General features: G+C 28.7%; 1 protein-coding gene across 1 annotated transcript in view; it reads right to left on the bottom strand.

Annotated features, from left to right (window-relative positions):
- LOC105625126 (p21-activated protein kinase-interacting protein 1-like) overlaps positions 1 to 364 on the bottom strand; it is a 2318-nt gene extending 1954 nt beyond the window's left edge. Inside the window, exon 1 of the mRNA XM_012206466.1 lies at positions 269 to 364. Within this exon, the coding sequence (XP_012061856.1) occupies positions 269 to 364 (96 nt within the window). The remainder of the gene's footprint in view (positions 1 to 268) is intronic.
- Between the last annotated feature and the right edge of the window lie 13175 nt (positions 365 to 13539).

Genomic DNA, 13539 nt, shown 5'->3' with positions numbered 1-13539 from the left:
GAGAGAGAGAGAGACAAACTTACATTTCCTCACTTAAAGTAAAAATTTTGATTACAAGATATATTTTCTTCTCTAAAACTTCTTTAAAACTTGAATGATCATATCTTATAAAATAACAAATATATAAATATACAAATATCTAAATATAAATGTAAATATATAAATAAATAAAAGAAATATAAATATAGAAGCATATTTTCCTTGAAATTTACACTTGGGTTGCGTGAACTTAACCTGTACACAAGACACGTGACGAAATGTAACTTACATTTATGATGTTGTGCACTTTGTAACCAAGTAAATATTGCTCGTACGTTCCTACTATGATTTCAAACGGATTTAGCAGTTTCGCGTCTGAATGCATCTTTTTTCAGCGTTTTATTCAGCGTATTACATCAGTGGAGCACAGTAGAAAAAGTACCTGTACCGCTTGCATGTGTGTCGAATATGTCTAGTCTTGTGTATGTGAACAGTGGACTTCAAACGTAATTGGATTCCATTACCGACGCCGTTGATGCCATTTCGCCCGCGAAACTTTTTTCCATATTTTATTCAAGTGGATAATCACTGTAATGATTATCAACTTTTTTCCACATTTTATTCAAATGAATAGTCACTGACTTTAAGTTAGTAATCACTGATTAAAATTAAGTTGAAAAACAAAAATTTTTAACTTTTTTCTCAATTTTTTATAAATTTTTTTCTCAATTTAATATAAAGTTCATTGCAGCACTTCTCAATTTCGTGTTTACTTTAATCCTGTAAAAAGATTTTTTTTTACTCCGTTCAGTAAATTCGGAGATTCATATCGATCTAAAATGGTCCGGTCATTTCAGCATCCCAGCATTAAGTCTCTGATAGTTTAAAATTTTTAATAAATAACTTTTTCTTTCTTTACAGATTTCCCAGGAAGAAATCAATGCTGGATTAATAATTCAGCATCAAGGTAAATATCATTTATTTTCTCTTTGCTCATAACATTAATCTTTTATTTTCTTTTCTTTTCCAGGTCAACATTCATATCATTCTGAAATGATTTTTAAGCTTTTAAGAGGATTAAAATAGGTAAATTATTTTTCTCTCTTCTATTAGTTTTTTTTATTACAGAACCATTTTTCTTTTACAAAATATCTTATCTTTTTGTGTCATATTATAATTATACATTTTTTGCATAAGATATAAAACTACTTTAACTTAATACTTTCAATAATAATAAGAATACTAATGTCAATAATATTCATAATAAGAATCAATAAAATAAAAAATAAATAAGATTTCTCGTCTTCAATATAAATTTATGGACGTTTTATAATTTTAATAGTCTAAAAATAAAACAACCAATTAATCAGTCTTGGCATGACACTTGTCAAAGTCTCCTCAGGTATTCATCCGACTAGCCTAAGCTCGTACTACTGCAAGCAAATTTATCTTTAAAGAAGAGAACACTAGAAAATTAGAAAATTATGAACATCAATGAAAAGGACAATTACGCATAAAAAAAATTTCATGTGAAAACGAAGATAACAACAGAGAGTGTGTCGAGATCACCAACGGAGAGTGAGTCAAAAGTAAATAATAAGTAGCAAAGTTTTTACCCAACACAGTTTCTATGAAAGGAAGTTTACCTTTTCTGTTTAGAAGAAGTTTTTTCTTTGATTTTTTTTTTTTTAATTCTTTGGATATTCTCATTTATTCTTTTATTTGGTCGTTTTTCTGTACTTATCTTAAAATTTAAAGGCTAGTAAGGGTTTTTTAATAATAATGTTGTATGGAAAATTTTACTGAATCCATTGGATTAGATATTGGACTTACCTGTTTTTTGTTTAATTTGTTGATCTTGAATTTCTTGGTTTTCTATTGTTCCATTTATTATTACAACAAAATAAGAAGGTCTTCCTTCAGTTTGATTAGCCAGAATTATCTTTTACATTGTGTCGTAACTCTTCTTGCGTCAGATGTGACAGGATTTTGACTGATATGTCATTACGTAAAATGCTATTTATAATCATTTTATTATTTTGCAATGTTAAGAGAATTTGATGTTTCATCATTTCGTCTTTATTAAATATAAGTGTTTTATTTTTATACAATAGTTAGAGCTTCTCTATCGGCTTTCTATCTTTATCTAATATCATGGTGCTTGCATTGTACGTTTTTTCAGTTTCTCCATGTCCTATAGTTTGTCCACTTTCTGTTAATATTTTTGTATCATCATTTCGTTTTTTCGTCTAATTGAGTTTCGAGTCTGTAAATGGTATGGTTTCTTATAATATCTTCTTAATTTTTCTGATCTTTCTATTCTTTTTTAATATTATGTCTCGTGTTCGTCTGTTCAGTATTTCAATAAACAATCTCTTCTATACTATTAAATTCTCTTAGTTCTTCCTTTGTCCACCATTCTTCTATCTTATCATACTGTTAAACACTTAAATTTTTCTTAATCTTTCCGCCGTTTGCTTGTTGTAACTAAGAATCATTTAATAATGGGGATTCGTAACATAACGTAATGTATAATAATAAAAGTTGCAATGGCTACATTCAACAGAACGTTTATTTTGCAACTGTTGAAAGTTTTCTTCGCGCTGATTGGATTATACTTTTAGATTTAGAAGAATGATCTCAGCAGACTATCTCAACAGACAATTGTAAAACAGTTGCACAATAGTTGAATAGTTGAATCTGCTGAACGCACCCAATATTTTGAACATGAATCTTCTACAATTAATCATAAATTAAAAGTCAAAAGCTAAAATTTAATTAACGACTGATTAATTTCCACCTTCTAATTTTTGATTTATGACTAATGACTTATTGTAGAGTGCCTCTTATGGCCATAGCACAGATTTAAGCATAATATAGAAAATCAATTAAAGCATAATATAGAAAATCTAAATCTTTCCTTTCCTTCCACTTCACGGAAAAGAAGAACTTTTAATTCTCGATAGATTCCATTAATTTTTCCGCCGACCCCTACATATATATTTTATATAAGTTTAAATTTATTCGAAATATTATTAAAATACAGACTAAATATTTTATATAATATTTTATATAATAATATTTATATTGGTAAATATAAATATAAATATCATATCTTAAATATTTCGATTCAACAAAGAATATATATCGTATTATTTTGAAACATTTAAAATCTTTGATCATTCTCTATCATATTTATGTTCTCATTTACACGATCGTTCGTTAATTTTATAAGTATATAAATATTTCTCTTATATTTTGTAAATATTTTATAAATATTGCATGCTGTTTAAAACGTTCATTTTGAAATTTTCTAATACTAATATCAATCAGTTTATACTATCTCGTGGTGTATATACATCTGATGCCGCATTATAAATTGAAATGTGCACTTTCCATATATGTGGATATACTCAGGGTCGGATACGAATGTCAATATTTTAAATATTTGTCGTCAATTAGTAAAGGATATAAAAGTCAAGTATTTACATATTTATTTCTGTATCGTTATATAAGTGATTCATTGTTAGTACAAATTTAAATCTAAAAATATAATCTAAAAATTAATCGCATTTACCTTCGAGCATATTCATTGCTTAAACTATTGGGTTGTCCGGAAAGTTCGTGCCGATTTTGAGGGAAAATTGAAACACAGAAGATTTAAATTTTTAATTTCATTTATTAAATTTAAATCTTTTGCGGCCCAATATATTTTTAATATTATATACTTGACGAAAATAAGACATTCTATTTACCATGACATTTAATAGTCAAAGAAGCTACATGCTTAATCAACTATGTATATTTCCAGATTTTTACTTCTTATTGCATTAATTATTTAATATGAATATTCTCAAGAGGGCATCGTTGCATCTTATTAATGTAGAAAATATAAAAAAGGAGGGCGATTGAAAGAAATAATACTCGATTAATTGGTCGCAATTAGTTCTACATCGCGAAATCCTCTACGGAAAGAATGATTTTATTGAAATATTTAAAACTTTAAGTAAATATAGATCTGAAAATAATTTTGTTGGATTATCAAATTATATGGGAATTCAAGCATGAGCAATGCTGCAAAACATTCTAACAAGTTGAGCGTTTCTTAATATTTTAATGGAAACAACAATATTAGTTTCAGATCTGTATTTAGCTAAATTTTTTTATACTTCTACAAATGTTCTTTCTATGACGCAATCTATATCAATGGAAGTATTTTATATGTACCTACGTCCCTGCATTTACTCCTCGCGTTACTTGACAGGGAGACACGTTTGTTTTGCTTGGCGGAAATTTTAGTCGTTTAGTTATAGTCTTTCTGATTTATCGCGTGGTAAATTCTCAACCAATTCTCCAACAAAATGAGATTACTGCTCTGTTCGTCGATGCTACTTTTCATTCTTCTCGGAATTTCAGCAGGGATTTGTCTCAACGTGGACGTTTTCATCGATTTGATATTAGATGTCCGAAAATTTTACTCTGCGGCATCCGTTATTTTTGTTCATCCTGGAGACATGTATGGAGATTATGGGGGTCAGTTTAAAATATTTTTTAAAAGCGATAGTATTATTATTACTGGAATATATATATATAGGGCGTGTGTCGATATGCTAAAAATTGTTTGGAAATTGAAATTGAAATTTCATCTTTCAGATGAAAAAGGAATGTATTTTTTTTTTTACACAAAGATTGATTTAAAATAGCTTCAAAGACAATTTCTAACGGAAATTTTGATATCGGTTAAAAATTATTTTTAAACCGATTTTTTTTTATTAAAAAAAAAAATCTTTCCTTTTTCATTTGAAAGATCCAAACGACAATTTCCAAACGATTTTTAGCGTATCGATGCATATTATCTATTCCTAATTAACAGCATTATATAGTTAGTTTAAATGAAAATAAATTGAAGATAATCTTGTTAATTCAGTGTATGTATGTTATGCTCTTGTGTTAATAAAACAACTATATGTTTCATTAATATCCCAGACTGCACACAAGAGTAATTCCGCCTAATATATAATAAATTATTAAATATATAAATGTATAAATATTTACGCCATAGGAGTCAGAAAAAATAGAAGTGGGATAATGTGCACGCAATCATTTCTGTTATATGCTTTTATGTTACATTAGTACTGTGTTATGATTTCAGTTTTTTTACTGTTTGTATTAATAAAATTACTGTCAGTTGAATCGATTTGTCAATGTAGTAAGTAGTGCAATCATATATCATAACTCACATAAAATGATTGCACTGTAGAAATTGCAAAAGGCTTAATGGTTATTTGGAGAACATAAGTGTAGAAGGAAGGACAGTAAATTATGAAGCAAAATACAAGTGCTTAGCTTTTATATTCTTTGTTCAGCTTGATATCTTGTATATTTCACTTATTTGAGAGATACGGCATTTTCAGCCGACAGGATGGTATTCAATCAATTAAAAATTTGACATTAGGCATTTATTTTTTCATAAGCATTTAAGAAACTTTTGATAGCATCAGTCATTATGACAGTAAACGTGTTATTTTAACTAAACAAATGTTTAGTCAATAATCATTGCAACGTCGATCATCGTGAATAGTAGAATTAATAGTGCAGTTATTCTTGCACGACTTCGCTTTAAAAGATTTTTTATTATTTTTTTTCTTTCTTTTTTTTTCTTCCATAAATGGCATCCATAAATTTATAAAATTGTGCAGTCTGCAGATAAAATTATATAATAGAAGAAGACGAAATCATCAAAGCATTTCTACTTTGTTTAAATGATTAGGATTTTTTCTTTTTTTAAGAATTTGAATTTCTTAAATATATAAGCTTGTTGGGCTGATTTTGCAAAATTCTTGCTACAGATTTGCGAATTACGCATTTGATACATACGAGTACCCGCTTGCTGAATCGACGATACATAATGACTGCGGATGTGCACTTTAAAAAGTTATGGAGAACGCTTAAATACTATCATCAAGTAACTCAACCTATTACCGTCGTTATTATACCCGACTTTGAGGCATATCTGGAGTTTGCGGATGCCGTTAAGGCCTATCCCATGTCTTTTCCGGTGTGGTTCATTCTGTTTCTGTACACTTCCGACAACAGCACCTATGATCACTGCCATGAACCGATCGATAATCCCTTTAATCTAACGTTCGACACGCAGATGTTAGTATTGTGTAACAACGAGACGATATTGCGGGAATGGTATTCCGTCAAGGGCGATATCGTCAAAATCTTTGATCTGGCAGAATGGAGAGACGATAAAGGATTCATTCCTCTGACGAATCTGTCTCTCTACGAACGGAGGAGAGACATGGAAGGAATTGTCCTACGAGCGGTCGCGGCCAAGGTGCTCAATAAAATTCAATGTGCTATTTTCTATATGTATAATATGTATATTAATATCCTAGTAGCATAGCTTGGTTGACATAACAAAGGATTCATTCGTTTATTTAATTCTCTGTAAAGGAGAAAAGAAATATATACGATAAAAAAAGAAATATCTTGCGTTTGTCGTTATACTTAAGGATAATGTTTTGTCTATACAATATCAAAATATTATTATAAAAATTATACTATACAATATCAAAATATTATTATAAAAATATTATTCAAATAACAATAAAATAATCATCCAAAGATAATTAATATCAGTCAATAACATTAAAAAAATTTTGACGATATTAATTAACGATATTAATTAACATAATTCTATAATTTTTACGTTTATAGAAATAATTGTGAAACGTTTTCTGTTCAATTAATCGGTATTAAATGAATGCAGAGTTTATTTTCCACAATTGATGGGAATCAGGTGGCTACTATGTACGGAAAAGTGTTGGAGGAACTCATGAATTCTCTCAACTTTACTGTGAAGATTGTCTCGCAAATAAACGAACACGGTGTACAGAATCGGCAAACTCTTATTTGGTCTGGAGTGATGGGCAAGATTGTATCGGGTCGCGCGGATTTCGCTGTCGCCGACATGTCATTGACGAGTCTTCGAAAGCGTTATGTCGATTTCACGCTGCCCTTAATCGTATCTAGAATAAATCTGTATATCAAGGAACCGGGAATATGTGGCGTCAAATGGATCGGCTATTTTCAGGTAATACGATTAATTAACGTTGAAATTATGGGTTTAGCTTTATCTTGTTAGTGTTGTTTCGAAAATAATAGATGAGAGTTACTTAAGACATATCGTGGTATATTTACTGGTCATCTAAATCGTATTTCAATTTTTTTCTTATTACTATATAAACAATAATAAATAAAAATATGTGATGAATATAAATATAGATAAAAATTTTTTATATAGTAATAGATACAAGACCATTGTTTAAATTACTTTTTACATAGAGATGTGCGAATTCAGATTTTTTGACTCCGAATCGAAGCGAATCGAATTTGAAAGTTAATTAAAATGAGGTGAAAATTGCAAAAGTAAGCAAATATTCATCAGAATATTTATAATTAATTTCATTGTGACTACTATCTATAGTGTATGTATATGTGTATGTAATATATGTATATATAATATAAATATAAGATAAGATTGTCAATGTATGTATTTGATTCTTATATTTAAACATCTAGGCCGATATTTATGATTGATTTTTATATATTCATATATATATATATATATATATATATATATTTATATATTCATATATATAATTATATATTCATATATGAGACTGTCTTAAGTTCAGTCAGTCTTAAGATGCTATCTTAAATCAATAAAAGATTGAGCCGCATTAGCATCTTAAGACATTACTTGAAATAGTTTTGAAATAAGAATCGATTATGTGAATATATCGGCCACAAATTTGAAATTTTTGAATAGTTCTTGTACGAATCATAATGATTCAAATTCAAATCGAATTGAATGTTATTTAATTCGATTCAATCCAATTCGTATTTGAATAGTTCGCACATCTTTACCATGTTGTAAAAAAGACGAATAAATTAATTTGTTCTTGACAAAAGGTTACACATATAATATAAAATAATACCTTATCTTGCTATTTTAAATATCAAGCTACAATTTCCAATATTAACTTGCATGCAAATTAGTATAAGATGAGAAGTACTTATATGACATAAAATATTTTGTCAATTTTCATCAATGTGTCGAAACAACTTTTTAAATCGAACTTGTTTAGATATTTTAAAATAACTAATTTTTTTGAACTCATATCACAACAGACTTTCAATTCACGTACGTGGGTTACAATTATTATACTGATAGCGACCGTGCCGCTACTCTTATTCTTTATGAAATCATACCGTGATCAATCACGGAGCACCATGGATCTGATCTCTGAGAATTTCATCTGCATTTGGGGTATCTTTTGCCAGCAGGCGCTTATAGGTAATAATATAAAATTTACAACAACCAAAGTAATTAAATTAAATATTTGATTATATAAAATATTCATAAAATATGATTTCGTTTTCCTGAAAGAGGAATAAATAATAAGATAAATTAAATTTTAATTAAGTTAAAAGTTAAATTTGATGTTGGATTCTATTTCTTCCTTTTTTTGAAAGTTGATTAGAATTTTAATTAAATTTTTTCCTCTAGAGTTTCCGAAAAATTTATCGCTGCGCGTCGCGTATATTACGATATTTTTGACGGCGATGCTGATAATGGCTCACTATTCAGCGGCGTTAATTTGCTTCCTGACAGTGTGTACTCGCATTCTGCCTTTTCAAACGCTAGAAGAATTTATCGACGATGGTACCTATAAATTAATCATGCTACGTGGTACTGCTGACTACGAAGTAGTTACCGTAAGTTCACTCAGTGATCAAAGAATTGCAATCCGATTCACTTTTAAGTAGCTCAGTTCACATTTTGAGCGATTGAAATTATGTCAGACTATTGCATTCGGATAATATGAAATTATCCAGCTACCAAAATATTAGCAAAATGTGATAGACTGATAACAGATTTGATCAGAAGATGTTAGCAGATTGACCTTAATTGATGTCGCATTCTGTTCTTATATCAATAGTATCTATTAAACATTCAACAGATTGGCAGAAATCAAACAGAATGCTTGTAGATATTCTATGTCAGCAGAAACTAAGCAGAATCTCAGATTCTGCTGAGAAATTTGAAAGCAAATTAGTAGTTGAAATCGAGCAGATTCTGTTCTATTAATAGCATAATATGTAATAAAATGTTATATATGTATTTATTTGTATATTTAAGCTTTAATAATATGTAAAATATATTTATCAATAAAATTATTTAAAATTATTTCTTCAAAATAGAAAAAAATGTAATAAAAATGTTATTTTAAGAAATTTTTCAAAGTAATAATAACGTTACAATTTTAATACCTACAAAAACAGTAAGATTTGCCTGATTTCTACCGTCAATTTACTGTTCGATTAAATCAGATTATGTTGCACAGTTCCTGCTTGATTTCTGCCATTAGTCTGCCATCAGAGTCAACAGGTCTTGCTTGATTTCTACTGTAAATCTGTTGACATAAAATGTTATCTCATGTGCTATCGTCAGAACGGAATCAGAATGCGATCAATTGAAGTCAGTCTGCTAATATTTTTTTATTAAATCTGTTGTGCCGATCTGCCGACATTCTGCTAATATTTTGCATTTTGTTTACGGAGCAGTTTCTGTTTGAAATTTGTTCTAATGCTTTCTAGCATTAGAAATCATGTAGCAGACTGCTCAAATTTTGCGGGCTTGGATATACGATCACATAATATCTATCGTGGTTTCATTACGTTGATATGGAGCAATAAATGATTAATACGTTACAAGTTTTCGTCACAGTTTCAGGCGCAGCACGAGGCGAAGCTTTTCTATGTAAAGCTGATGAAATTAATGAAAGATGAATCGGAATTGCCGAGAAATCTAGAGGAAGGCTTCATGCAAGTACGAACAATAATCCATTTTTTCGTAAGATATCAAGACGAATGTAATACGAATCAATTTTAATATATTTTAATATATTTTTATATGTTTATTATATCTTTTATTTCTATGAAATTACTTTCTTCTTCTGGATTATATAATTATTTAAGCGTATTCGTGCTTGAAAAGCACGTTTTTATTGAATCAATTATCTGCTGCTTGTTCAGGTATGTAATGAAAAGAATGTTGCCTTTATGGTGCTGAGTGTTCGAAAGAAAAGCGTAGAAAAGGAGATACCCTGTAAGTTGTCGAGTATTACTACCGAGAGGATAGACAATTTAGCAATGATCCTTTCCAAGAATAATCCGTATACAGGCGTGATAAATTATCAGTGGGTATATATATATATATATATATATTGCGAAAAATTTTCTTTTTATATTTATAATCTTTCCTTTAAGTTATAAAAATATTGCGTATACTAGTTTGCAGAAATTTTTGGACAATGGTATTATAATACGTATGAGGGAAACATATTCGCCACAGTTGGCTGACAATAAGATTTACAAGCCAGTTTATTTGTTTAACATCGTCCCAATTTTGGCAATCCTTTGCGGAGGTTTTATTACAAGCATCATGATAATGATTATAGAGAAAATTCATTATCGATCAAGAAAGAAATTTCAATCAAGAGTATTTTCTTCTAGAAAGCTACTTAAAAAGAAAGCTACAAAAAATATAATAATTGAGATAAAACTTAATCACAATTTAATTCATTAAATATCAAGAGACATCTTTTTAGCGAGAGAATTTCTTCATCATCTTTCTTTCTGTATGAATAAAAATTTCTTTTTATATATGTATGTATATATGCGTGTTTGTATGTGCTTGTAAATTTGTTAATTATTATTTAAAGTTTTTCCGGTAAAAGTTTAGATTAGGGAGATATTTCGCTCCGATAATTTTGATCTTGATGTTGCGTCTTTTTACTCGTAATATATTTAAATAGATATTAATATTATTAATAATTTTGTATTATTTAGATTCGATAATATGATTATAAGTAAATGGCGTATACAATTATATCACTGCGCTTGGTTTAGCGCCGAAACACACTACGTGTCTCCAAATTTAAAATTATTATATTATGAGTTAAATTTATGATGTGCTAACACTGAAATAAAATAAAAATCTAAGATATCTTTCTCACGAAAGAAGATAATAGAACTTTCTAAAGCTATATTTTACTTTAAGCATTCCTTTACATGCTTATTAAATATTATTTTTGTTATTAAAATTGTTTAAAATATTCGCTTTACATATAAATTAAATAATAATCAAATTTTCGAGATTTATCAAGATGATATTTTTTTCTGCTCAGCGTCACATTCTTTTTGCGGGATGTGCACGTTTGCATTGATCCTTACATGCATATCTCCGAATTGAAAATTAATTTCAGATAACAAAAAATCCGAAATCAAGACATAATTTAAAAACATTTTTTTAAAAAGTGTCTTTAAGACGATTATTGAAAAGCATATAGCACAGACGATTTACGTATCATTGACACATCATTGACAACTACATTAATATTTCACTCATGCACACACGCCACATGTACACATAAATTATGTTTTAATTAGAAGTCTAATACCCATTTCCATCAATGTATTGATTAATTTTAATCTCGATTCAACTTACTCTTTGTCTTTTTCTAATTAGAATTAAAAAAGACGAAGAGTAAGTTGAACTGAGCTTAAAGTTCTATCATTGGTGGAAACAAGCATAAGTCCAATTTTAAAAACTGTACGTTATTTCTTCATGCAAATTACTAATCTGTGGATTACTATTTCGTAAATACATTGTACAGCTTTTATATGAAGCAAATATTCATATAACATATTCGTATAACATGGAGTCTACAATAGAAATCGTATCGATCATAGGGTTTTAAGTCGTAGGAAATTGACCAATCATGCATAATCGATTATTCTTCTCATATTCGACTGTGATTAGTTAATTTTCTACGACTTAAGACCCTATGACCGTTATGACCGTACTTCTATTGTAGACTCTAAATAAAGTGTTTTATGCGGATATTGACAAAACGGAACGATTTCGAAGCGCTGCGCAACAGTAATGCAATCTATGCATTTCATGCGCAACTCGAAACGCACCCCTTGTCTACTTTTATACATTATGGAAGGAGTTTAACGATGATGAATAATTTATCAATCTGATCGATGATTTTTACCGATAAAAAAAGTCATATCGTCACATATATCTCTATATAATTTGTAATAATGCTGCCACACATCATCCAGCAGTGACACTCTTTGCGCCCATTCCTACATTCTCGGGGTCGATAATCTCCGATAATTTATAATGACCGCTCTTCAGTCACATGGTCGCACCCTTGAGAAAGTCGCGGTATCCTCTTTTCTTTCTTTAATCCTTAAGCAGCAATAGTCATGCTTTTTAATAAAAAATTCCGCAATTCGTTATGTTATTTTTAATAAGATTTTAGAATTAAAATATCGACAATTTCGTTATGCTTCTCTCCAGTCTCATATTTGTTTTAATTTATACAATAAATAATTTCTCACTTTAAATTCATCGTTAATTATTTATCGTACAATTGTACGAAATAGATTTTATTTTTTTTACACAGTACTCATTTATTCAAGATTTTAATTTAAACTTGTACATTGCGAAATGAAATATATGATAGATTGATCGCGATATTTTCCTTCGTGTTGAGCATCAAATCGTTAACAAAAGAAACAGATATTAACAATGATTTCTGACTAATCAACGATCATATATCCACAGATATTATCGCACATTATGTGTTGTTTTCGTGCGATTTGAAAATTATGGTAAGTACCGGGAACAATTTCCAACTATCATTTCTCATATTGCACATCAATCAGCTAGTGAAAAAAAAGTTTTCGCTAACTTTCAAACAAATATTGAATCATAATTTCACTTGTAAATTGTTTTAGTTTTACCGACCGTTAAGTTGTAATTATGTAAAAAATAAACCATTTTTAGATCTTCTTTTAATGTTAAAATATATACAACAAAATTCTACACTAATGCCCGTCTATCAATGTAATTTAATTTTAGTTTCAATCGATTCTTTATCTTTTTCTAGTTTTGAAAATTAAAAAAAGGTGAAAAGTATAGATAAACTGAGATTAACCTTAATCTATATTGGTAGAAACGGGCAAATATTTTTCTTCTCAAATGCTTTGAGCAATGTAAACGTGCAATCACAACAGCCTTGATCGCAACTATAAAAATGAACCGGCATATATATATAGTTACAGAACGTGATAAAGAAAAGTTATATAACATTCTGGAATTTATAATTTCAATAATTTTTTGACATCTTTTTACTAATATTTTCTAATTATTCATAAACTCGTTAATTTGTTTTTTGCTTGATCCAAATATTAGTTTAAATGAACATGACATTAAATGAATTCTAATGATTGATTGACTTTTAATAATCATTTGGAGTCATTTTGATTTGTTATGATGATTTGTGTTCTGCTTGATATCTATTGTTAAATTTAAATGCTAATAATTATAATGCCTGCAATGTTCACGAAATGTTGGTATTTAACGATATGTCAGTAAGACACAGAAATAACCAAATCTCTCTCTCTCTC

Source organism: Atta cephalotes (genome assembly GCF_000143395.1).
Source record: "Atta cephalotes unplaced genomic scaffold scaffold00110, whole genome shotgun sequence".
NCBI classification, from domain to species: Eukaryota; Metazoa; Arthropoda; class Insecta; order Hymenoptera; family Formicidae; genus Atta; species Atta cephalotes.
This window is presented reverse-complemented; position numbering and strand designations above follow the sequence as displayed.